Source organism: Hypanus sabinus, chromosome 29 (genome assembly GCF_030144855.1).
Source record: "Hypanus sabinus isolate sHypSab1 chromosome 29, sHypSab1.hap1, whole genome shotgun sequence".
In the NCBI taxonomy this organism is placed as follows: domain Eukaryota; kingdom Metazoa; phylum Chordata; class Chondrichthyes; order Myliobatiformes; family Dasyatidae; genus Hypanus; species Hypanus sabinus.
The window spans coordinates 27,581,952-27,609,338 of NC_082734.1; the positions used below are offsets into that span (position 1 = coordinate 27,581,952).

Sequence of the window (27,387 nt, forward strand, 5' to 3'; positions counted from 1 at the left end):
AATCAGGGATTTGGGCGAATTGGACAGTACAGATCTGAGGGCCAAATTGGACAGTTAGTGGTTCTGCCGGGCGGGGGGAGTGGGGGTGTATTATCTCTCCTGTCCGGTTAGACTGCTAAGGTTTACGGAGGCGGATGAGAGCCTAAATCCGTGCTGGCGCACACAGGAGATTCCAAGTGTCGAAGCTGTGGCCCCGGTAAAGGAGATTTCCTTGCCCTCACCAGTCAAGCATACTATCGGCTCATCCTCAGGGTCCTTAGTCAAAATGGGGAAGTTCGGAAGGGAGGATCGTCAGAACGAGAAAGGGTTGCTTGTGGAAAGAAGGTTGTCTCCTGCCCTGCGGTCTATTTTGCTGCTGTGTCCGTGGGCAGTTCCGTTGCCAATGATCCCTGCCACTACAAAACAGCCCTGTTTTGAAGTTGGTGTTGCCGAACGGGGCGGGAAGTTGTTATGATTGCGAAAGGGGGAGAAAGGACGTAGGGTGGTCCATAAAGAGGCGCATTAGGGCCATATCTATCGGCCCAACCCGGGACAAAATACTGGGGTTCTATTTACTAGCCTCTGAGGGCATCAGGGTTTCTAACAGTAGCATCGGGGCCCCTGTTACGGGACTGACGAGAAGGACGCTGTACCATCTCATGTCTGACCTCAGTTGGCTTAGATTTTTTAATGCTATTCCAGTAATAAGTGAGCGCCCTTCTCATTCGCGGGCGGGTGTTATCCGGCCAATCCATATTGTTGATCCTAATAGCGGTGGCAATACCCTCTGGAATACACTGTAATGGTAGGGCATTAAATTGAGGTGAGGGGTTCCCTGCAGTATAAGCGGTGTCACCTGCATAGGTGGCGTGTGTGGAACAGAAGCGATCCCAGAAATCTGAACCATCCTCTCCCACCTTTGGGCGGCATTCTAATACTTTGGTTATACCCACCGGCTGTTGCAGGTTGCTTTGAAGAGCCTGGATTTGGTTCTGTGGCAGGGGAACTGCACCAGCAAAGGCCACCCAGTCATGTCCTCCCAAACGGGTCTTCCATCTAGATCCTTTGCTTGGGGTTAATGCCATACAGCACAAACTAAAAAGATCAGGAGGCGTAGCCTGACACATTTGGATAGTCCCTATAGTGTAATCAATAAAATCTTCCGGGCTTCTTTTTTCGGTTGGGGGCTTGGGATATAATTAAGCACATCTCCTGGGGTTTCCGGCATAGTGGCCTGGCCTGCTTGTCCAGGGTTTGGGTTAGGGACTGTCCAATTAGGGAACTGCCTCTGTCTGCGTTTATGGGAACCCTTTCTCCTCCCTATTCGGTAAGGATTACGAGAATTGACCGGTCCCTCTATAACTTCCCTTGACCATTCTTCGTCTTCAGGGTCGTAATGTTGGGTCTCGTCACGTTCACTACTACTGTCTGTGTTAGTATTATAGGATAAATTGTTCTCTCCCCGATGTGTCTCAAAAGGATTAGTTTCTTGCCTTCTCTGGTTTTTGATCGGGTTCTGAGAGCGACCAGATCGTTGAAACTTTCCGAAGTCTGGTTCGGGTCAGCAGGGTGGGTAACATTACCGGGGTAGCTGGCTGGGTAGGTATACTGGGATCTGCATCAGACTGTGGTAGTAGAGAATAGGGTGGGGGTGATGGTTGTTGGTCCTTGGACTGAGGCTGAGGTAGCGGGGCACTGGCAGATGGATTAGGGTATTTGGGTTGATATTGTTGGGCGGGTGGGGCACTAGGCGGATTTTGTCAATCCTCCTCCTGATCATTGGTATCATTATTTTGGAACAGCAATGGCAGACCAGACATGTCAGGCGGTACCTGCATTTTATTCACGTATAGTAGTTCGGCTTGGCATTTCAACCCCAATTCCTTACTTTGTCTCTCCTTTTTCAATCTTTCCTGTTTTTCTCTATTCATATCGTAATCCTCACACTGCCGCTTCAACACCTCCCAAGGCTTAGGGTTTCCTTTATGATCACATGAACTAATCCCTCTCCGACGCGTGTTATTCTCCTAGCTGGCCTGCTTAGATTTATTCGTTATTTCCTCAGCAGTCTTCCTCCATGTGGATATTAAAGTTTTCAATTTAGTCACCGCAAACGTTTCCAAATTCTGCTTTTATACATTTATCTACGTCCCAAGTTCCCCCTATTGGCCAAATTTAATTTCCCATTTTTTTAGTTAGGCATGCCGTCAGGCGTCTGAACTGTTCCTCATCTTTGGACATAACCGATACAAACGGGTTCTGACACCCAGCTTATCCAACGTCTGTCCCATTCTTGAAGCATCAACTTATTAACTTTTCTCTATGTACTAGCCCAGTGTCTTTGCTCTCCACACCCACTTCAGGGTCCTGACCTTCGCGTGGGGGATTTCCCCTCTTAACAACCGCTCTAAGGCAGGGTGGTTGAGAGAGACACTGTAATTAGCCTTATTTTCGGGGACTCGGACCCCACTATCGGAGGACTGTAACCTCCAAACTCCAGGGAGACTCGAAACTCCCCGAGACGAATCGGTCGGGCTACAAATGCGTAAGGTATCCCAGGGATTCAGTCACTACAGAGTTCTAGGAGACGAGGGGTCAACTGAGTGATAGGTTAATGAGAGAGATCGAGGTAAATCTTACCTTGTGGCCCCATCCGTCTTCCGTCACCGTCACACAGGCGATCACTTATTCAGTCCACCTTGGAGTTCCATATATGTTGGAATCCCATCCTTGTCGCCAAAGTCGGTTCGTTTTTGTGAGATTCCTACACACCTGATACAAATGTGATACGCCAACTTCTGTGGATAGCCATGATTCTTTCTTTAAGCACGTACAAGCTTTTGGAGGATCGCTTAACAAACTGCGCAGTGCTTACGGAGCCCTGTCAAGCGATGCGCTCCGAACAAGGGAAAAGTCCTCCCTTTTTAGAGGGTTTCACACCACGGTCAGTCACGTATGAAAGATACAATTTTTAGCGACCCCCACAGTCACATGCCTGGCAAAAATGATAGTACGAGACAAAGAATACTGAAGCACCAAAGGGCATCCACCCAAGGACAATGTGTGCGATTAGTATCTAAATTCGTATCTAAATTATGTCGTCAGGACAAATTAATCCTTTAACGTCTCAATAGTACTTGACAAAGACCACTTAATCACCTAAAGGCAGAAGTAAAGGCCAGCCACTCGAGAGCAATGTGTGCGATTAGCTAGTTCGTTTAGCCTTAATTTAGAGACAGAGTGTAATTAGATTGCCACACCCTGCATGCAAGACAAGGAAACCCGGGGCGTAGTTTAGCATCTAATTTCCTGCATGTCCCTGGTGGAGGCTGGTGGGGTGGTAGGTGAGCCCTATCCCTAGTGGGGTCGGGAGGATGGGGTGACAGCAGATGTGCGTGAAATGGGAGTAATTCGTTTGAGAGCAGAGTTGATGGTGGAGGAAGAGAAGCCCCTTTCTTTAAAAAAAGGAAGACATCTCCTTGGTCCTGGAATGAAAAGCCTCATCCTTAGAGCAGATGCGGTGGAGACGGAGGAAATGCGAGAAGGGAATGGCATTTTTGCAAGAGACAGGGTAGGAAAAGGAATAGTCCAGGTGACTGCGAGAGTCCGTAGGCTTATAGTAGATATCAGTACATAAGCTATCTCCAGAGATAGAAAGTGAAAGATCAAGAAAGGGGAGGGAGTTGTCAGAAATGGACCAGGTAAATTTGAGGGCCGGGTGAAAGTTGGAGGGAAAGTTAATGAAGTCAACAAGCTCAGCATGTGTGCAGGAGGCAGCACCAAGGCAGTCATTGATGTACTGAAGGAAAAGTGGGGGGTGAATACCAGTATAGGCTTGGAACATGGACTGTTCCACAAAGCCAACAAAAAGGCAGGCGTAGCTGAGACCCATATGGGTGCCCATGGCTACACCTTTGGTGCGGAGGAAGTGGGTGGAGCCAAAGGAGAAATTATTGAGAGTAAGAACTAATTCTGCTGGATGGAGGAGAGTGGTGGTAGAGGGGAATTGGTTAGGTCTGGAATCCAAAAAGAAGCGGAGAGCTATGACCTTCCTGGTGGGGGATGGAGGTATATGGTGAGGTGGGATGGACATCCATGGTGAAAAAAAGCGGTGGGAGCCAGTGAACTTAAAATCATTGAAAAAATTCAAAGTGTGAGAAGTGTCATGAACATGTTGTTGTTGTTCGTCCTTTGGAGTCGCAGACGACCATGACTTCTGTCAGCTGGAGGGTTTGTGACTGTGGGTCCGGAGGTAACTGGTGAGGCCAATCTGGGCCCTGAAAGCTCGCCCACATGTGGGACACATGAGGGTAGGTGCTGTAGTGGAAGTGGAGGTAGCTCGAGCCTTGCACGCGGCACGTTTCCTCTGAGCCTCTGCGGTGCATCTGATTTCTGCTGCATACGCTCCTTTAGTGGTCCTGCTCCACCAGGTTGGGCGGTCCAGAGCAAGCGATTCCCAGTTACTGGGATTGATGTTGAGGTCTTTGAGGGACACTTTGAGGCAGTCTTTGAAACGTTTCTTCTGCCCTCCAACTGAGCGCTTGCCCTGGCTCAGCTCTCCATACAGCAGCTGTTTTGGTAGTCGACTGTCAGACATCCTGACGACATGGCCAGCCCATCTGGCTTGGGCTTTCTGTAGGAGGGTGTAGACTCTGTGGGTGCTAGCCCGCTCCAGGACCTCCGTGTCTGGGACTTTGTCCTGCCATCGTACGTGGAGAAGTCTGCAGAGGCAGCTCAAGTGGAAGTGGTTGAGCTGTTTAGCGTGTCTGCTGTAGACAGTCCAGGTCTCGCTGGCATAGAGGAGGGTGGTGAGAACCACTGCTCGGTAGACCTTCAGCTTGGTGGTAAGGCTGAGTCCTCTCCGCTCCCATACATTCTCACGGAGTCTCCCAAAGGCGGCACTGGCTTTGGCAATTCTGTTGCTGATCTCTGCATCTATGTTCACTGCTCGTGATGGAGTACTGCCCAGATAAGTAAAGCTGTCAACTGCCGGTAGCTTCTGCCCCTTTACTGTGATGTGTGGTTCCTGGTAGGGCTTTCCGGGTGCGGGCTGGTACATAACTTCGGTCTTTTTGGTGCTGATTGTAAGACCAAAGTTGTCACAGGCTCGTGAGAAGCAGTCCATTTCTCGCTGCATCTTCTGCTCTGTGCTGGCATTGAGGGTGCAATCATCAGCGAATAAGAGGTCTCTGTCGACGGTCTCCTTTACCTCTGTAACAGCCTGTAGACGCCGGAGGTTGAATAGCCCACCGCCAGTCCTGTATCTGATGTGTATACCATCCTGACAATCGCAGAAGGCATCAGTCAGCATAGCAGAGAAGACCATGCTAAAGAGTGTAGGGGCGAGAAAGCATCCTTGCTTCAGACTGTTCATCACTGGGAAGGCTTCTGACTCGTCACCATCATCCAAAACTTTCACCATCATGCCATTGTGGAACTGCCAAACAATCATGATGAACCTGCTAGGGCAGCCAAACTTTTCCATTATCTTCCATAAGCCATCTCTGCTGACCATATCAAATGCCTTGGTCAGATCGACAAAGGTCATAAAGAGGTTGCTGTGCTGCTCTTGACATTTTTCCTGGAGTTGGAGTGCAGCAAATATCATGTCGACAGTTCCACGCTCTGCACGGAAGCCACACTGGCTTTCTGGGAGGAGACCTTGCTCAAGGTGTTGGAGAAGGCGATTAAGCAGGACGTGAGCCAAGATCTTCCCAGCTATGGACAGGAGGCAGATGTCTCGGTGATTGTCAGAAGACTGGCAGTTGCCTTTCCTCTAGTCAATGTGGACTACTCTGGCATCTTTCAATTGTTGCGGGACCTTTCCTTCGTTCCACGTAGACTGGAAGAGCTCAGTCAGCTTCTGCATCATGAATGGGCCTCCTGCTTTGTAGACTTCAGCAGGGATTGCATCTGATCCTGGTGCTTTGCTACAAGAAAGTTGGCCTGATGGCTTTTCTGACTTCTTCTGTGGGGAGGTTGTCAAGGTCCAGGTTGATCTCCACCTGAGGGAGGCGAGCGATGGCCTCATCATTGATTTCAGCAGGGCAGTTGAGGACCTGGTTGAAGTGTTCAGACCCTCTCTCCAAAATCTGCTTTTTCTCTGTCAGCAGCCGAGTCCCATCTGCACTGAGGAGGGGGGAGGAGCCAGAGGACTGAGGTCCGTACATAGCCTTCAAAGCATCGTAGAAGCGCTTGGTGTCATGACTGTCTGCGTAGCCCTGGATCTCATCGGCCTTATTGCTGAACCAGACATCCTGCATCTCACGGAGTTTCTTCTGCACTTTCCGTCTTGCACTGGCGAAGGCATCTATCTTTGCTTGTGAAATGGGATCGTTCTGGTGCGCTCTGAACAGTTGGTGTTTCTCTGACAACAGTGCCTGTATCTCCTCATCGAACCAGTCTTGATGTCTACAGATTGCTGGTCCGAGGTGCTCGAGAGCGGTAGAGTAGTCCTCATCTCTGAAAGCCGTCCAGTGCTCTTCAATGCTGGTGTGGTCATCCTGCTATCTAGGTCTTCACGAAATACTTCTGCAACTACACTGCTCTTCAGCTTGAAGACATTGAGCCTCTTTGCAGTCTTCTGACCTTGGGGTCTTCTCACAGGCAGGATGCGAAGTTTATACTTGGACACTATGAGTCGATGATCCGTCCAGCAGTCGGCACCACACATGGCCTTTGTCACTCTCACGTCTTGCCAGTCCCTCTTTCTGGTGATGACATAATCAGATGCCAGTGGATGCACCCAAGATGTCTTGTTAGGGGTAGGGAGGCGGAATAGGATGTTGGTGATGACAAGGTCATGCGTAGCGCATGTCTTGAGGAGCAGAGGCCATTGCTGTTACACTTACCAAGATTCCAAGAATCCCTTCCCAGGTCTGTTAATCTGTCCCCACTCTGGTGTTAAAGTCCCCGAGGACAATAAGCTTCTCTGACTGTGGGACTGCTGCTATGAGGACGTCAAGTTCTTCATAGAACTTATCTTTGATGTCATCTGGGTTGGTCATCGTTGGGGCATATGCGCTAATCAGCGTTGCACTCCTCTTATTGCCAAGTGGGAGCCGAAGCCTCATCAGGCGATCGTTGATGCCTTCTGGAAGCTTGGCAAGTTTACGAGGGAGGTGGGTTTGGATGGCAAATCCAACGCCAGCCTCTTGTCATTCAGTTCTGCTGTGACCGCTCCAGAAGAAGGTGTACCCACGTTCTGTAAGCTGGCCCTTGTCTGCTAGGCATGTTTCGCTGAGTGCTGCAATGTCCACATTATAGGGGGCTAGATCTTTGGCAACCAGTGCTGTTCTTCTTTCTGGTCTGACAGCCTTGGTAATGTCAAGCAGAGTTCGTACGTTCCACGTGCTAAGGATGAGCACCTTCACTTTCGTCGTCTTTGTAGTTCAACCGCTGAGTGGGATCCCCGCCAGCCGCAGTGTGCTGACCAGGGTAAGATGAAGCAGGCTATGTTTGAGGCACCTTTTCTCGCCCCTTCCTCCATGGAGGTGAGCAGAGCGATTCCTAAAGAGGACTGCTCAGACACCCAGGGGGCTGCCGAGCTCCACTGCTGCTTCATTCCAGCGGCGAGCGACCCAATGCCCTGGGCCACCTGTGTGCAGATTTGTGACTACAGCTTCCAGTGTATCCACACCTGCTGCTTCGCCACTCGCCCATCGCCACAGGACTTGAAGTTTTTTAGCGGAATGGGTTTGGAGTCGTGACTTGTGCTTGACTTGGATTAAAGTGATTGAGAGTTGCGCAAATCGTCAGCCTCACTCTCTCGTCCCGACCTATCTGTATCCAGTTGCAAGACGGAGTCGAGTCGGCTGGAGATAAGTCGGGATGCAGTGGATGGCCAGCAGTGTCCTACGTGTCTCACCGAGCCCTGATTGCGCTCCACAATGCTTTGCTGGCTCTGCCTTTCTACTCGTTGGACCACCAAGTGGTGGTCTCCTCCGCGTAGTCCGCCGAATTCAGTCTTCGCATGCGTAGGTAGACAAGCCCTAACTCACTGAGGGTTTGAGGCCCATCGGCTACCCTCACCAGGTTTTGCTGGCCAGTCGAAGCCGTTGCCTGGGGTGTGGCCACTGTTGCATGCAAGCTGAGTGTCAGGTGAGGACCAATGCGGACGAACTACTCAGAAGAGTACGACGTGTTCCCTGTCAGAGGTACTACCTCTCCCTGACACCCCATACCCCACACGAACATAAGTGCAAAGGGATTGAATGGGGTGGGGGGGATAAAACAATGTCAAGCTATGCATAAATGAGTTCGGTGGGGCAGGAGCAAGCTGAGACAATGGGTCTGCCTGGACAGGCAGGTTTGTGGATCTTGGGTAGGAGATAGGAAGGGGAAGTGCGGGGTGTGGGAACTATGAAGGTTGGTGGCTGTGGATGGGAGATCCCCAGAGCTGATAAGGTTGCTGATGGTGTGGGCAACAATAGCCTAGTGCTCCTTAGTGGGGTCATGATCAAGAGGTAAATAAGAGGAGGTAATCAGCGAGTTGTTGCTGTACCTTGGCCAGGTAGCGGTCAGTACACAAGACTACAACAGTGTCCCTCTTATCAGCGGGTTTTATAGTGAGGTTGGGATTGGTGCTGAGGGAATGGAGAGAAGAGCATTCTGAAGGAGTGAGGATAGAATTGGAACAAGGTGTGGTGAATTTGAGATGGTTGATGTCCCGTCAGCAGTTAGCAATAAAGAGATCCAGAACAGGCAGAAGACCAGAGCTGGGTGTCCATGAAGAGGGGGAGGATTGAAGATAGGAGAAGGGTCATCGGTGGGGGTAGGAGAGTCCTTGCTGAAGAAGTATGCTTGAAGACAGAGCTGGAAGAAGAGTTTAGCATCATGGCGCACGCGGGTGTGGGTGAAAGGGGACAAAGGTAAGGCCCTTACTGAGGACAGAGCGTTCTGCCTCAGAGAGTTGAAGGTTGGAGGGGATGGTAAAAACCCAGAAAAATGTAAACATTATCACTATTGAAGAAAACCAGTGGAAGAGCATGGCCCTCCATGGAAGATATCCCCACGATCTGAGCAGACTAGATGTGGGTAAGGAAAGAGGGAACACCTGGCTCAGAGTTGGAGACTACTTCCCAGAAACAGACTTGCGGTAATACAGGGCCAGGTGGCTAACACAAAAAGTTATCAAAAATATATAATAAAAGACCAACAAACTCAAGGTGATAAATATGGAAAAACTGCCAAGTAAAACCAGAAACAGTCCAACACATTACAGGTAGAAGTAATGAAGTAACTCAATCTGATTAGTTTCATAGGCACAATCAAGTGGCAAAGATCATTCACCAAAATCTTGCTTTAAAATATTACAAATACAGAACAGACAAAAATAAATAAGTGAGAACCACCAGAAATATGCTGAATTAAAGAGGAAATTGAAAGATTATGGAACATGAACAGGGTATACATTTTTCCAATAGGAATATCTACACTGGTATCATCCCAAAGTCACTACACAATAGCATTAAGCAGGTAGGCCTACACAGCAATATTTATGTCAATCTCCAGAAAGGCTCAATACTAAACCTCACCAGAATAATCCGAAAGTTCTTAGCAATTGCAAAGAGAGTGTGCTTGGTTATGCCCATAGCTCAGGTTTTACCAGCTTGAGCTGAGAAAAAAATAAAAATAATTAATATTATATACAGTAAATAAGCAATAAATAGCAACAACATGAGATGAAGAGTCTTTAAAAGTGAGCCCAAAGGTTGTGGGAACAATTCTGTGATGGGGACATCTGAAATTATCCTCTCTCGTTCAAGAACCTGCTGATTGACTGGTAATAACTGTTCCTGAACCGGGTGGTGTGGGTCCTGAGATTCTTGTATCTTCTACCTGATGGCTGCAGTGAGAAGACAGCATGACATGGGAGGCAGAGGTCCCTGATGACAGGTGCTGCTTTCCGGCAATAACACACCGTGTAGGTAAGCTCAGTGGTGGGGAGGGCTTTACCCATGATGGACTGGGCTGTATCTACTACTTTTGTGCAATTTTCCTTTCAAGCACATTGGTGCTTCAGCCAGTCGATATACTCTCCACCACACATCTACAGAAGTTTGTCAGAGTTCCAGATATCATGGCAAATCTTCACAAACTGCTAAGGAAGTATTGGCACTGCTGTGCTCTCTTTGTAATTACTGGGTCCAGGTCAGGTCCTCTGAATGATAACCCCAAGGAATTTGAAGTTGCTGACCGTCTCCACCTTTGATCCTCCGATGAGGATTGGCTCATGGACTTCTGGTTTCCTCCTCCCAAACTCAGTAATCGGCTCCTTGGACTTGCTGACATCGAGTAAGAGGTTTTTGTTGTGGCCCTGTTCAGCCAGGTTTTCAATCTGTCTCCTACATGCTGATTCGTCACCACCTTTGATTTGGCCTGCAGCGGTGATGTCACCAGCAAACACAAATATGGCATTGGAGCTCTGCTTAGCCTCACAGTCATAAGTGTAAAGTGAGTAGAGCCAGGGGGCTGAGCACACTGCCTTGTGGGCACCCGTGCTGAGGGAAATTCTGGAGGAGATGTTGTTGCCAATCTGAACTGACTGGGGTCTGCACATGAGAAAATTGAGGATCCAACTGCACAAGGAGGCATCGATTAGTTTTCAGGGGATGGTAGAATGCTGAGCTGTAGTCGATAAAGAGCATGCTGATGTGTGCATCTTTGCTGACCAGATGTTGAGTGAAGAGCATCTGCTGTGGACCTGTTGTGCTGGTAGGGAAACTGGAGCAGATCCGATTTGCTTCTCAGGTAGGAGTTAATATGTTTTATCACCAACCTCTCAAAACACTTCAGTGATTGCACTTGCCCCTGGGAAACACTGTCTCATTCTGCCCCGCAGAGCTGATGTATGGTTGGAATGACAATAAAGTTTTTGAATCTTGAAGCACCCTGGATGTAATTGCTACTGGACAAAAGTCATTAAAGCAGGTTACCACGTCCTTCTTAAGCACTGGTGGGTACCTCAGGTAGACTGCCAGAGATCTCAGTGAACACTCAGCACAGCACAGGTCTTTCGTACTCGGTCAGGAACGCCATCCAGTGGTGGTCTAAATTTCCCAGTTCGTCCCTATTGCCCTTTAGCTACTCTCCAATCATCCGGAACTTGGTATTTATCTCGAGCGGATATGTAGGGTAAAGGCTCCAACAATCTTTTCTCTTGCCTCTCTCCATAACCTGCGATAGAACCCACCACGCCCTTGGCACTTAACCGCCCTCAGTAGACCCAACACCTCCTCCTCCTCCTTGACATCAAAGTGCCCCCGAGCTCCATGCCGTGTACTTGTTTGGAGTCTCGCCCTTTTCCCCGGCTCTGATCCCCTACATCACCGGCCCAGGTTTGAGGACAGACGATCGGACCGGACTTGCTCCGCCACACGGAATCGAACGCTCGACACGGGGCTGTCGCTCCTCCCATTAGGTGACGTCATTACGCAGCCGGCCTCACGACCGCACGAGCTCTCGGGACGGGTGCGCCGCCCGTGGGACGAAAGTGATTTGTTATTGTGGGATGACGTTATTCTGACGTCGCCGGCAACAACAGGAAACGGTTCTGTGAGTCGGACGGGGGTCTCCGCGTCCCCAGTGAAAGGTGGGGGATCTCAGGGCCGCGGTCGGCGCCACAGGCGCTGAGGCTTTCCGGGGCTGCTCGGTGGAGTGGAGACACGGGTCGGGGGAACGGAAGGCAGCGAACCCGGAGGTTGGCTGAAGGCCCGGGATGGCGGGCACGGGGCCAAGTGAAGGGGCGAGGGAGAGGTGGTGGGAGTGAGGAAGTGCCGGCCAGAGAGCGAGTGGTTAGGGGTGGGAGGGGGAGTGTTTATCTGCTGGGAATCTCCTTTGGCAGTCTCACTGTGTCCTGGGCTGGGCCTGAGCCCTTGGCCTGGGAGCCCCGACTCTAGGAGACTTGGTAGGCAGTATTTGCACCGTTTGCTGAACGTTTTCAGTTCAATTTCCACTGCAGACACTCGGGCACCAAAGTCTGGCCAGTAGTCACACTGCAGTTATAACTGTCTGCTACACAGTCAGAGGGGCTGTCTTCAGTGTGAAACGTTGGGTTAAATGATCATGTGGCCTGATAGGAGTGAACAGGCGTCTGGATAATACTTCTTCAGACTGTAGAAGTAAATAGTAAATCCTGTCAATGTCTGCAGATCTGTTGTAAAAACCTGCTGGAGACTGGAGTGCAGAGATGGGGTTGGGGGACTGTGTATGTGTGTTGGTGGGAAGAATAGAGCTTGTTTTGCTGCTGTTGGTTTCTTACTTGTGTTCTGCGGAGCATTGCCAGCAAGCTGTGTGTTGGTGACAGGATGACTGGCAATGCTTGCAGGCTGTGTCGGTTATTAAGACAAATTTCACCATATTTTTTGAAGTGCACGTGATAAATAAAATTCATTTGAATCCTGTTATAATGGAGCATGCAAGACCTACCAGCACTTTGGGTCTTCTTTGGGGCTCACTCGACCCTTGGAACTGTACACTACTGATGTCCCAAATGGGCTTAGTGAAACTTCTAAATGGAGTCATCGTGGACCTGCCACAGGCCAGTGCTTTCAGTCTCCGATCCGACTTGAGTGTATCCTTCAGGAGGCTGAACCCATGGAAAGCTTCCGGCCCAGGCAGGGTACATGGCCGAGTACTAAAGACTTGTTCTGATCAATTGGCTGGAGTGTTCACCGATATTTTTAACCTCTCATGGGGGTTGAACGGCGGAGAGGGTCAGCAGCTCCCCAGTGTTAACACTTCAGAGGATCTCTCCGGAGTCCAGTATGCAAGTGCTGTTACAAAGAAAGCACAACAGCACCTCTATGTTTTTTAGATGTTTGCGAAGATTCGGCATGTCGTCTAAAACTTTGACAAACTTCTCTAGATGTGTGGGGAAGAGTATTTCAACAGGCTGCGTCACGGCCTGGTATAGAAACACCAATGCCTTTTTGAATAGAAAAAGCTACAAAAAGTAGTGGATCTGGCCCAGTCCATCACAGGTACAACCCTTCTCACCTTTGAGCGTATCTACATGAAACACTCGCAGGAAAGCACATCATCATCAAGGGCGCCCACCATCCAGGTCATGCCCTCTTCTCACTGCTATCACCAGGAAGGAGGTACAGGAGCCTCAGGATCCATGCTACCAGGTTCAAGAATCGTTTTTACCCCTGAACCATTAGGCTCCTGAATCAGAGTGGATAACTGCACTCACCCCTTCACTGAACTGTTTCCACAACCTATGAGCTCACTGTCAAGAGCTCTTTAACTGACGTTCTTGATATTTATTGTTTATTTAAGTTTTTTTTAAAAACTCTATTTGCACAGTTTGTTGTCTTGTACATTGGTGTTTCTCTGTTCTCTTGGGTGTGATTTGATCTTTCATTGATTCTGATATGGTTCTTGAATTTACTTTGAATGCCTACAAGAAAATGACTCTCAGGATTGTATATGGTGACGTATGTTTATTTGATAATAAATTTACTTTGAACTTGCTGAGAATAAATGCACCTGGAAAGATAAAGAAAACAGCTGCTTTAGGACTGGTCATAGCTTAAAGTATTAATAATATCTTCATTCTGCTCAAAATCTGGAAAAATAAAGCATAATTGGAATAAAAATAAAGTGAAGGAAGGTAGATAATTATCAACAACATGGATGCTTTTAAGATTTGTAGTATTGCAGCTGCTATTTTAATGAAGTCTGTGATAAGGGTCCTCCAAGGCTCTGTGGAAGGCTGGTGGTAACCTTTGGGGCTTCTGGGCTTGTAGCTATCTTTGAAAACTTGTAACCAGGCTTGGAAATCTGCTGTTGGTGGAAAAAGAGGGATTAGAAAAAGAGGGATTAGAGTTGTAAGCTATGCCGAGCCTGATATTCTTTGCTTTCCTCTGCCAGAGTTCAGTGAAGCACCATGAATGCCATATTCGGAAGAAGAAAGACCCCGGAGGAGATGCTCCGGCAGAACCAGCGGGCGCTGAACCGGGCCATGAGGGAGCTGGACCGCGAGCGAACGAAGCTGGAGCAGCAGGAGAAGAAGATCATTGCGGACATCAAGAAAATGGCCAAACAGGGGCAGATGGTATGTGCGCGCAAAGCCTTTTCAGGAGCTAATTCTTCCAGAGGAGAGTAAACTGACGGGCTGGATCACTTAGAACAGAGATCAGAATAAAAAGATTTGTGTTCCTCTTCCTGACAGAAGGCACAGTGCTGCGTCTGGGAGAGCCACTCTCTCCCGGTGACCTGAGTGTGTGGAATTTGCCTGTAATTGTGTCAGTTTCCTCCAGGTGCTTGGGTTTCCTCTCACAGTCCAGAGGGTCACTGTAAATTGCACCTGGTGTGTGGACCAGTGGTGAAATCTGGAGGTAAAAGGGAGGACACAATGGGCAAAATTGAGCCCACTAAACCTATCAAGAACACATCTGATAAGATACAGGAGTAGAATTAGGCCAATTGGCCCATCAACTCTGATCTGCCATTTCATCATGGCTGATCCAATTTTCCTCTCAGCCCCAGTCTCTTGCTTTCTCCCTGTATCCCTTCATGTCCAGACCAATCAATAATCTTTCAACCTCTGTCTTAAATATACGTAAAGGCTTGGCCTCCAAATCTGCCTTTGACAAAGAAATCCACAGATTCACTACTCTCTGGCTAAAGAAATTCCTCCTCAACTCCATTCTGAAAGGACATCCCTCTACTCTAAGGCTGTGCCTCCTGGTCTTGGACTCCCCCACCATAAGAAACATCCTCTTCATGTCCACTCTATCAAGGCCTTTCACCATTCAATAGGTCACCTCTCATCCTTTGGAATTCCAGTGAATACAGGCCCACAGCTGTCAAATGCTCACTCTCAAGACGCATACCTTGCCCACCTTTCAGGGCACCTTGCCATCCTTTTTATGCCATAGACCCGTCCCACTAACTGAGGTGCCCGTGGGCCCCAGTTTGGGAACCCCTGTAAGATCCAGAGAGTGTTGGGGAGCTCTACTAATAATAGTACCCCTTCAAGTCATCGTGATTGAGAAACATCAGCAATGCTTCATCAATGCACAGGTTTAAATCACGATTCTTGGCCCAACAGTACTTGAGTTCAAGCCTCTGCATTACCAGCTAAACCATGGTGCCATTAATATTGTCAGATGTTGTAATCAATAGCTATGTCTCTGTAAGAGAGACACAAAAGCACAAGGACAAGCCTTTCAGTCCACGGTGTCTGCTCCAACCAAGATGATGAATTAAACTGAGCATCTGCTTGCACCTATGCCTCAGGGTCCTGTCATTTACCGCATTTGACCTCCATCAGAATACACCTCATCTGCCATTTCCAACTGGTCTATATGCTGCTGTATCCTTTGACTGCTATCCACAACTCTGCCAATTTTTGTGTCGCTGCTAACTTACTAATCATTTTCACACTGGTGGTTCACAAACAAAAAACTCTACGCATTGATCCTTGTGGAACACGAGTGGTCACAGATCTCCATCTTCATTTTCATCCTGGTCATTCACAAACAAAAAATCTCCTGGTGTTCATCCTTGTGGAACACGAGTGGTCACAGGTCCTCAGTGAGAATAGCAGCCTGCACTCCTGCACTACACTCTGACTTAAATGGCCAAGCCAGTTTCGAATTCAGTCCACTATGTTTTCATGAATTATGTGTGTCTGTGTGATACAGGCCCTTTGGCCCAGTGAGTCTATAATGACCCCAGTGTCCAACCAGCTAGCCCCATTTTCTTGGACTTGACCCATGTCTGCCTAAGTCTTGCCCCCCGATGTATTTATCCAAGATGCTTATAAATGATACTGTTCTACCTGTCTCACTCTCTTCCTCTGGCAGCTCATTCCATGTACTCACCATTCTCTATGTGAAAAAGGACCCTATAAAATCTTTTCTCTCTCATCATTAACTTATGTCCCCTTCTCCAGTTTTGGACTCTCCTGCCCTAGGGAAAGACTTCTACTATTCATCTATGTCTCTCGTGATTGTAAACATTTCTATAAGGTGACCCCTCGTTCCCCTACGCTCCGAGGAATAAGGACCCACCCCAGCTAACCTTTCCCATAACCCTGATGCGCTAGTCCTGGCAATGCTCTGGTAGATCTTTCCTGCACTCTTTCCAGTTTAACCATGTCTTTCCGATAACAAACTAAGGAAAACAATCCTCCCCAAGTGCAACGTCACCAGCAACGTAATGTCCAGCTCCTGTACTCAGTGCTCTGACTGATGAAAACCAGGGTGCTAAATGCCTTTTTCACCACCGTCTACCTGTGATACCACTTTCAACAAACTGTGCACTTGTGCTCCAGGTCCCTCTATTCCATTACACTCTATTGCTCACATTTCTAGTACTCAGCCATTCATCGTCTAAGTCCTACAATGGTTTGACTTTCTAACTTGCACTAACTCACACTTGCCTGTACTGAAATCCATTTGCTGCTCCTCAACCTCTTCCCTAACAGATCAAGACCCCGCTGTGATCTGTTATAGCCTCCACTATCAACAATACCTAGCTTGGTATTATACATAAGCTTACTGATCTAACCTTGAGCATTCACATCCAAAATCATTGAAATAATGAGTAATAAGGGTTCCCTATGTCATTACACTAGTCACTGGCCTCCATTCTGTGAAACAGCCTTCAGTGCCACCACCTTCCTACCTCCGAGCCGTTGTGAATCCCTCTAACTAGCTTATCCAGGATTCTGTGGAACCTAACCCTCCCGACCAACCTAGCATGCAGGACTTAATCTAAGGCCTTACTGAAGTTCAAATGGATTACATGCATTACCTTAACCTTTCAGTTATCTGTTCAAAAATTAAAAAAAACATTATCAAGCATGACTTACTGCAGACACAAAGCCATGCTGACTCCTAATCAGCCTCCGCCTATCCATATGCTAGAAGATACTGCCCCTCAGAATTCCCCCCAGTGACTTTCCCATGACTGATGGCAGGCTGGCCAGCCTGTGGCTTCCTGGCTTGTCCTTGCTACTCTTCTTAAACAAAGCAAAGGCATTGGTGACCTTCCAGTCTTTGGGAACTTAACCATTGGATAACGATGAAGCTGATATCTTGGCTTCATCGTTAGGCCTGTGTGAGCAGTGAAAGGGTCGGTGACACGGAAGAGAAGTGTGAGGAAAAACATTTGCTGAAGTTTGAAAATGTATTCAGTGTGCAAACAAGAGACGCACACAAAATGTTGGAGGAACTCAACAGACTGGGCAGCATCAATGGAATAGAGTACAGTCGCGTTTCAGGCTGAGACCCTTCAGCAGGACTGCCCTTGTGATTGCAGCATCACCCATCGTGACGGAGACCATCTGGTCCCATTCTTCCTCATTCTTTCACACATTACATCCTTTATTATCAAGAGCAACACAGTTGGAGGGTCTCAGCAGGTCAGGCAGCAGCTGTGGAGGGAACTGAACAGTAGCTGAGACCCCTCATGAGGTCTGGAAAGGAAGAGGGCAGAAGCCAGAATGAAAGGGGTAGGAGGAGGGGGATGGGCATGAGCTGGTGAGTGTTGTGTGAATCTGGGAGGTGATAGTTTTATTTATGGAAATACAGCATAGAATAGGCCCTTCCAGTTGTTTGAACCACACTGTCTAGCAATGCCCTGATTTTAATTCCAGCCTAATCACAGGTCAACTTACAATGACCGATTTCCACTAACTGGTATGTGTTTGGACTATGGGAGGAAACCGGAGCCCCCAGAGGAAACCCACGGAGTCACAGGGGAGAACGTACAAACTCCTTACAGGCAGTGGCAGGATTTGAACCTGGGTTACTGGTACTGTAAAGCTAACCACTACGTCTCCATGCTGCCCTGGTGTCAGCGAAGGGCTGAAGAAGGAATCCATGGCTCTAGTAGATTTTGGAATAAAGGGAAGGAGGTGGACAACCAGAGAGAGGAAGGTGAAGGTGACAGGCAGTTCTTGAAGATGCAGGAGTGGAGAATGAAGGGGTAAAGGGGTCAGAAGGATTGGAGGAACAGAGAGGAATTGTTACCAGATGATAAAGAAATCAATATTGATGAAATCAGGTTGGAGACCAATAAGATGGAGTAGTACCTCAGTGCGTTTTGACTGCCACAACTTCCCTTACTGAGCAGAACCACTCTAGTGTGTAAAACAAAAACCCTTTTGCTCATGTCACTCTTGTTTCTCGCCCAGATTAGCGAAGGCATGGGTTTAGTGTGAGAGGGGAGCAATTAAGAGGAACCTGGGAGGATATTCTATAGAGGGAATGAGTTTGAGGCAGGTACATTAACAACATTTAAAAGTCACTTGGGTAAGTACATGGATAAGAAAAGTTCAGTGCGATGTGGGCCAAATGGGTCTAGGTTGGATTGGAAATGTGGTCAGCATGGAGCAGTTGGGCTGAAGAGTCTGTTTCCATTCTGTGTGGCTATGGATCCAGTACTGATGGCGTGCAGTCCGTGCACTAAGCGCTTAGTGGACCATGCAGGCTGGAAAAGGGAGAGCTGAAGGACGATGTGGTAAAACCCTTGCTAGGTCTCCCAGCAGGCTGATGAAGGTGTGGTTCTGTGGAGGAGTCTACAGCCAGGAGTGCTAAGTGTAGTAGCTACCATGAGATCTGACTTAAAGGTCAGGAGAAAGTCCTCTACTGAGTGTGGACAAAGTGGAACTGGGGAAGAATTGAAACAAGTAGTAGAGGAACACGTAAGAGGGGATTGAATGAGTAACTGAGGAACATGTAAGGGGGGTTGAATGAGTAACTGAGGAACATGTAAGAGGGGGTTGAATGAGTAACTGAGGAAAACCAGGGTGCAGTGAAGGGATTTGATTTGGAGTCTCATACCAAGGCCTTTCAGCCCACCAAGTCTGTGCTGACTTTCAAGCTCCCAATTACATTAATGCCAATGCCAATTTGTGTTCCCCACATTCTACCACTTAATTAAATCTTTGGGATGTGGGGGAAGCCAGAGTCACAAGGAAAGCTTACAAACGGTATGGGATTGAAGGGCGGGTCACTGGAGCTGTGGAGTAGTGACTCGAATAAAGTGGAGGAAGGAGCTGGATTTCGTGGGTCTCGTTTTGTGCTCTAAGTTTTTCCTTTTATCCACTTAGCTTAAAATTCAACAGTATTTTTTAAAAAAGTCTTGTTGTGGGGAAAGAAATGGCAGCTTGTTTCTGGACTGAATATCTCGACAGTACCTATGAATGGTATTCTTTTGCCAAACCCTAGGATGCAGTGAAAATAATGGCAAAAGACTTGGTGCGAACGCGTCGCTATGTGAAGAAGTTCATTATGATGAAGGCAAACATCCAGGCCGTGTCACTGAAGATCCAGACTCTGAAATCGAACAACACCATGGCCCAGGCCATGAAAGGAGTCACCAAGGCCATGGCTACCATGAATCAACAGGTAAGGTTTTGCTTGTGAAGCGAGTTGGGTGTGTGGTGAAATACTGTGGTAAAGACGAGGAAAACAGCTGAATCTGTTCCTTATTGAAGAAGGCATTAACTGGCATTGGGGATGTTCCATGAATAATTCACCAGGCAATTCCTGGGATGAGAGGGTTGTCCTATCATGGGTGGCTTGGGAAATTAGATCTATATTTTTCTGATTTTAGAAACAATGAGGATTTTATTGAAGTGCATAATCTCCTGGGTGGGGGGAGTGGCACAGCAGGATTATGCAAAGATGTCTCTGTAACTGGGAGTGTCTCAAATGAGGGGTCATGGTTACAAAATTAGGGGGCAGGTTGGAATTTTATCTTGGAGAGTGATGAATTTCTGGAAATATCTACCCTGGTGGGCTGTGGAGGCTGGATCACTGGGCCTGTTGAAAGAGGAAGCAGCCAAGCTTCTGAAAGACCAGGCAATCGAGGACATTGGGGACCAGGCAGAGAGAAGGAACCGAGACCTGGGTAGGTCAACGGGGGTGGGGGGGTGGGTGTCATATGGAATGGTGGCTCAGCTTGGAGGTCCTTCTCCTATTTCCTGGTTTTCTTTGGTGTGTTGAGGAATGGGTTTGGTGACTGAAGACAACAAGAGTCGTGAGGGGTGGATGAAGAACGTGAGGAAAGGAATGCAGAGAGCAGGGCTTTCGTGGTTGCTCAGTCATACAAGTAGCACAGTGTAGCAGTGCAGAGTTAACTGGCGGCTGTTCGTTGAGCCCCTGACAGCCTCAAAAAATGCTAAAAATATAATTCATCAACAGCTGTGAGGAGCAGGAGATGAGTTATTTTGGAAGAGGGAGAGCGCTATGTGCTGAATCATGATACCTAGCTAGCTAGTCCCAATTTCTGCATTCTTCCAGGTCCCATCCTCCATGTAGCTGCTGCTGTAGTGACTCTGTTGTACCTGACCCAACCACTTCCTGCGCTCATTCCGTATCCTCGCCACCCTCTGCATGGAAAAAGTTGCCTCTCAGAACACTTTAAAATCTTTCCCCTCTCAAGCTAAATCTATGCCTCCTAGTTTTTGACATTCCTACCCTGTGATAGACTTATCATCCACTTATCTTTCACTCTAACATTTCCATAAAGTTCATTCTCCTACATTCCAAGGAATAAAGACCCAGCCAGGCCAACCTCTCCCTATATCTCAGGCCCTTGTGTCTTGGCAACAACCTCGTAAATCTTCTCTGTATTCTTTCCATTTTGACCATGTCTTTTCTATAACAGTGACCATAACTGGCATCTGGGTGCTGGCAAATTCCACCCACGTTAAGCACCAGCTTCTCTTTGATCCTCAGGCACCTTCCTAATTTTTTTCTTTATGATCGATCATCATCAAAACTCTTCCAGTTTCAATGACCTGTTCATCCAAACCTGAACTCCATGTCGCTGCAGAGAAATGTTGTTGAAGGTTTGGATTAATTGTAGCTGGTGGTGAGAGTCTTCTTGCACTCAAAGTCCTGACCTTTCCTTCTCCTTGCAGCTGAAGTTGCCTCAGATTCAGAAGATCATGATGGAATTTGAGAAGCAGACAGAGATCATGGACATGAAAGAGGAAATGATGAATGACGCCATTGATGATGCCATGGGCGATGAAGATGACGAAGAAGAGAGGTAAGTGTAGAGTATCTCATGGGTTGTGACTTTTGAGTCCAGGGAGCAGGCGCAATCCGCTTCATAATTTGGGATTCTTTATTATTCATCTCTGGATGTAATGTTGACAAAGCTGGTATAGAGAAGTCAGTTGTAAGCCCACCTTTTAGAACCTCTGCAACTGTTCCCACAGCAATTTTGGGTATGGCTGTGAGGATTTACAATGATAGAATGTGGATGTATTTCCAAATTGGGGTGGTGTTTCTTGGGGAACTCTTTGATGTTTCTTAGGGAACTGTGCTCCCACACAGCTGCCAGCCATGGTCCTCTGGATGGTGATTTTGGCTGTTGGATTACTTTCACTCTTGGCCAGGACTTGAGCTCTGAGATGTGTCAAACTCCCAGCAGTGGTGGTGGTTCACTACTTTGGTTCCCTTTTTTAAGAACTACTGATGTCCAGTGCTTCACCCTGCTCCAGAGGACAGTATACCGCTCTGCCTGTTCCTGGCAGTTCAACAGAGATTCACTCTCCATGCATCCATCCTTCTTTGAAAGGATTCTGTTAAACTTGTCTCTTGGTTAGCAGACTTGGAAATAGTTTTTTCTTCTTCGTCAAAGTACTGACAGAAGGCATTGTGTGCACATGTACTCAGCAGGCAAGCTCGGAGCTAGGTCACTCTGCTAATACCTGGTGCTCTGCAATAGCACTGGATCCATGAATGCAGGGGTTTGTTTGTGATAGAGGCAGAAATATCCCTCTATCCTTCAACTGTGATTCAAATTCATTCTCCCTGGAGAGTCAGTGTTGGGTTATCAGCTGCCTGGGGAAAACAAGAGCTGACTGGGTTGCTGATGCCCAGGGAAGTGAAAGGTGATTTAAGCATGTCCATGCCCACAGAAAAGCTGTGTGTGTAGTATATCGCTGTGTTCCTTCCAAGCTGCAGGGCTTTCTCTGTTGCATCATGCATTGAACTGCGGTGGCTTCGGGCCATGAAAAGTTTGTCACCACTTTACTGACAGTGGCGGATGAATCTTAATCATCAAAGACATTCACCTAGCAATACAAAGCTTTTATTTTGAGGCCCCAAGTACAAAGTAGTGGAACAGGCAGAGTGTGCTACTGCCTCCTGGAATAGGGTGAGACGCTGGACATCAGCAATTCGTTAAACAGGAAACTCCAGATCACCAGCAACCAAAACAGTGGAAATTTGGTTAAGTCTGCACTTGGCTGTGGTTGCGTCAGAGGGATGTATTATCCTTGACTTGGACACAGAGTCAATTCAATAATACAGAAAGATCAAAAGATATTAAGCTTGTGTAAGTTTTGTACTTTCTAATGGTGTTTACAGTACAAGTATCCTCCACTTGTCGAAACTTCGCTTTACGCCACTTCACTTTTACGAAAGACCTACAGTAGTACCTGTTTTCGCTAACCAAAAGAAATCTGAAGAGGAATGTTCGCTTTTACGAAAGCAAGATGTGTCCTAAGGTATCAGAAAAGCCTAAGAGAGCTCGTAAGGGTGTTATGCTAGCATAAAGCTGGATGTAATTAAGTGTTTCAATCATAGTGAACAAAATAAAGACATTGTGCGTTGAACTTGCCTGCGTCCACCATTCATACTATTTACACACTGAGAGAAAGAATCTTGAAAGCTGCCAATGTTACTATTGGTTCTGCTAGCAGCATATCATTCCTGCTTTTACTATATGTTAGTGTTATTTTAGGTTTTATGTGTTATTTGGTATGATTTGGTAGGGTATTTTGTGGGTCTGGGAACACTTAAAACTTTTTCCCATATAAACTAATGGTAATTGCTTCTTCACTTTATGCCATTTCGGCTTATGAAAGGTTTCATAGGAACACTCTACTTTCGGATAGTGGGAAATTGTAATTGAGAGGAGTTTAGAGGCAAATCATTAACATTAGGCTGGGCAATTTCTGGAAACATTTCACACAGGCTGGATGGAGGAAAACATAGTACTCTTTCCTACCCCCCCCTCCTCCTCAAAATCTGAGGCTGGAGACTGGTCATGAGGAGTTCCATATCTCAAGTCGAGGGGGTTGTGGAGGCTGGTGCGGGATCCATGGATTCCAGTGCAGTGTGCAGGTTGGTAATGGGTGTCTGTTGTTAGTGGATTTGGTTGCTGGCTCTGAGTACTGGGGAATGTAAAAGGAAAGGAGTTTGATTGTCACAAGCAGATGCTGGAAATCTAAAGCAACACACACAAGATGTCGACTGTGTACTCTTTTCCATAGACTCTGCTGAGTTCCTCCAGCATTTCGTAGGGATTTGAGTCGGCCGTGCTGCAGCGGGATGAGGGAACAAGCTGGAGATCTGAATGGAATCTCCTGTTCCTGTGTGCAGATGGGATTAAACAGCCTGCATGCCTGTCTGGGGAGTTGGGTGAAGCTGCAGGAGGGCATGACCATCATTCTTTCAGGGACTGAGTGTTGTTTCTCAACTCAAATCCGCAGAGAGAGAAATCTTGGCATCAGGCTCCACATCTCTGCTCCCACCACAGTGAATACCAAGAATAAACTAGTACATGTGTATCTCTCTTGTATTTCAGTGATGCTATCGTGTCTCAGGTCCTGGATGAACTTGGACTGACCCTGACTGATGAGCTGTCTAGTAAGTATCACAGGGGTGAAAGGTGGGTTCAGCCAGCTGAATAATGTTGTAGCATGCAGCCGACACATTGAACCGGCGAGCTAATGAGCAGACTGTACCCGTTTTCTTCTCTCTATCGGAAGCTCTTGAAATTTATTGTCTCCTTATGGAGGGCTGTAGGACAAACTCGGGATGGGATGGCTCACTGGGCAACCCTTTTGGCATGGAGTTGGGTGAAACGGTCTGCTTCCCTGCTTTTTGAGTACCCTACAGCCATACACAGTTCAGTGAAGTCTACCTGACAGGCAGGAAGGTCCAGTGTATTAGTGAGATCCTGGGGGAGGGGTGTGGGGAAGGAGCACCTGCATTAAAACCCTCACCTGAACCCTAACCCTTTCAAGACTGCTGGATATGCCTGAGTGCTTTATATCCAGTGATGTCAAAGGAATTTAGGGTTATGGGACTCAGTAGGAAAATATTGTGGGCACCCCTCCAAGAGGACCACAACCTTATCGTGGGTTTTGGAGACTTGTGTGCCTCAATGACCTGGAGAGCTTTGTTGGCTAGAGTCAGGACCTTGTGATTTGGCTCTTGGTTGGGTCACCCATGCCAAACAGGTCAAAGGGTAGAAGCTAGACTAAGAGTGGTCCACTGCCAGGTTTGTGGGTTCGGCTCAGGGCGAATGACCCAGACTGGCCCAAAAACAATTTTTATGGAAACAGCAATGAAGAATCCTTCCAAATGGACTGCATCCTTCATTGCTGCCCTAAACACCATAAGCATAATGGACAGCAAGTATCATGGCCAACAGCAGATAAGCTTTGATCTTATTGAATAGTGCATAGCAGGTCTAAGCTCTTGTGGTTGCTTTTGGTGAACATTTGTTAAGCTCTGTCTGATAATATAACTAAAACAATAGCCAGGTGTGGGAATCAGACGGGTAAATGTGAGATAGGTTGTGAGAAGTAATTACTGACCATGCCTCTGAGTGCAGCCCCAGGGTCTCCATGTCCACCTGAGGTAGCAGACAGTTGTCTCATCTGAAAGCCATTCCCTATTGCAGCGTGGATTTTTCTTGGAGAGCAGCATATCAGGTTAAATGTTGCGTCAACTCTCTGCAGTTGGGATTGTATCCAGTGCGGGTGTGATGGGTAAGAGTTCTGGTCTCTGGAGCTCTTTGATCACAGTGGAAAGGTCATCTCCAGCTGTAGCAGTCAGAGGTCTTTTGCCTGGTCCATTCCCCAGGCAGCTAACCCCAGGATGTTCCTTTCGCCTTCTAGATCTGCCAAGCACTGGAGCATCACTCAGTGTCGCTGCCGGGAAAAAGGCAGAGCCGGCTGTCTTGGAAGACGCAGATGCTGACCTGGAGAAACGGCTGAAAAACCTCCGCAAGGACTGAGTGGGTCGCCACGTGGTTGTTTTAAAAATTTAAATTAGCTGTATAATATAGACTGCACGGAGCGATTGTGATTTGGTATTTCTTTTGGTTTGTGGGAGTGATCGCCAAGTTGGTACATCTGGGGAGGGAGGGGGTAGCAATGGGCAGGACACACCAACTTAAGAACGAGGAAATCTAAGTGAATCCACTATAGCTGGGAGTCAGTGGCAGAGAGAGTTGGAGCCTTGTTGGTTGCCAGTGTCTATTATTCCCAAGTCTTTATTTTTCTTTAATCATCCTTTACCAGTGTTGTATTAATGCTCACCAAAGTTTCGGGCGAGGAGCACTCCAAATTCAAACCCACCTCCTCCCCACCAACACTTTAAAGGAAGTATTTAAAAAGCACCTGTGATTTTGGATCCTTTGGAGGGAGATGAGCAAATTCGTTTCGTTGCAGAGGCTGGAGGAACGTGAGGGTGAACACAAATTTCTTGGTGGTTGTAACACTATTGGGACTGGCTTGTGCCGATTCACGTTGAGCTTTATGGCCACTGGCTCAACGTGGACTATGTATATTCCCACTCTTGGTCATACACCGGACTGCACCTCCTCTAACTCCAGTAAAAATACATCAGCACTTGGACCCATGCCAACTACTCATCTCGGCTGGGAGAAGGAGTAGAGGGACGTTGTAGCCCACCCGGTCACTCGGGCATTAAGGCTGACTGATTATTTTTAAAAATCACTTAGTTCCGAGGAGATTTGTATGCCGTGAGGTGAGCACTAGACCCAAAGAAAGAGCGGTTCCAACCTAATGCTGGTGCATCTAATCCTGTTCCAGTGGGGTGACTGGAAATGACATTCTATGTGCAATTAAAAATCTCAGCTCACTCTTCACTTTGTCAACTTTGTCCTTTGTACATTCTTCTGCCAATGTTGATTATGGAGTGTACCGATCCATTGTATTGTCCTGGTACAGGGCCACCACTGCTAAGACAGTGTCATTACAGCGTGACTTGCTTACGTGGCTAGATTCCATGGTAAAAAGGGACAGAGTTTAATAAATATGAGAATAAAATAAAGTTGGCCTGGGTTACATTGCAATAGCTTGTTCTAATTCTACTCCCATCTCTAACTCCATTCACATGATGTGGTCACTCCTCAATGTTGTGCTTTGGCTGCTATTGAATCAATGAATTGCTGACAAGGATGTACAAGTAGCAAGTGAATCCCAGGCTGTGACGAGTGTAACTCCCGGCGTTGCCTGGTTAAGACGTGCCATGGCGTTGTCTATACTAGGTCTGCACCCTTTCAGCCCAGTTCTGCTACCCTGGAGTTGGTTCTGCAAACCTGACTCCCCCCACGCATTGCAGACCCTGCCCTCGGCCTCTCCAGACAGAATTGTAGGAGTTTTCTTTTAGTGTTCAATTGCTGCTTGCGGTGGACGGTGTGCAGGAGAGCTTGAAGGCAGCTTGAAGGCCCGAGTCATTTTGCTGGGCTGCTCCCAGAAGACTGCAGACTCCTGTGCATGTTCCTGCCCACTGGCTGGCCATCCCTGCTCAGTGCTGTATATTATCAACACCCAGCTTGTTGCTCACTGACTGAAACATTAAAAACCGAGCGACGCAAGATGATGGAGAGAATTTTCAGCAGTGTTTGAACCATAAGGTGAACAGGTAGTTTGCCCTCAGTTTGTCTATCGTTCAAAAGAATGTACTTGAAGCAAATCTGTTGTTATATCCTCGATATCAACAACCCACTGGTTGAGCTTGGAAGTGACTGAGCAAGTGTGACACAGTATCAGAAGCCGCTGTTGTATCTCTTCATTAGTGTTCCCTGTCTCTGTAGGAGTGCCTAAGGAACTTCCATTATCCCTGCAATCTATCTTGTGAGCTTGTCTCTACCACAAGATTTCACTTGCTCATGGGGAGGGAACCTGTGGAGTCCATGGTGTAAAGATGTTCAGCTTCTAGCATGGCTAAAAATGAAATCTTGTAAAATAACTTCTATGCAAGTGGCCATTATGATGCACTTTTGTTGAATCACATCATTCTTGAAGAGAGCCTACATAAATGTGTGTGTGTGTGTCGAATCTCAGGAGATGAGTGTCAGGGGCAATGTGCAGTCAGTTAATTTTCTTGCAAAGCTTTTATATTCAGGCAACCTATTTTCTTTGGTTTCCACATTTACGATCAACCTGATGTGCCGTAATAAAGTGTTTACCATTTGGTTATTTTTTGAAATTTGACCAGAGTCCAGCATCTTTGTGGATTTCCATTTCAGCATTGTTTTCTGTTGCTGTGTAGTGATTGAACAAGGGGGTGATGGGCTGATGGACCAGGTGGGGAGGGGGCTTGTGGGTGGAAGGGAGTTGGGGAGGAGGAGCTGGGCAGTGTGCTGATGAATGAAGTGGGGGGA

At 47.5% G+C, this 27,387-nt stretch overlaps 1 protein-coding gene across 2 annotated transcripts; it reads left to right on the forward strand.

Moving 5' to 3' along the window:
- The first annotated feature begins 11,415 nt into the window (after nucleotides 1–11,415).
- LOC132383161 (charged multivesicular body protein 2a) lies at nucleotides 11,416–27,217 on the forward strand. 2 transcript variants are annotated; one of them, XM_059954031.1, is made up of 6 exons: nucleotides 11,416–11,572; nucleotides 13,858–14,041; nucleotides 19,170–19,349; nucleotides 20,870–21,000; nucleotides 23,551–23,612; nucleotides 24,872–27,217. In XM_059954031.1, the coding sequence occupies exons 2-6, from the start codon at nucleotides 13,874–13,876 to the stop codon at nucleotides 24,988–24,990; spliced, it is 660 nt and encodes a 219-aa protein (XP_059810014.1). In that variant the 5' UTR covers nucleotides 11,416–11,572; nucleotides 13,858–13,873; the 3' UTR covers nucleotides 24,991–27,217. The 2 variants fall into 2 exon arrangements, with proteins under 2 accessions (XP_059810014.1, XP_059810015.1); XM_059954032.1 differs by having other exon boundaries at nucleotides 11,528–11,680.
- Nucleotides 27,218–27,387: the final 170 nt, after the last annotated feature.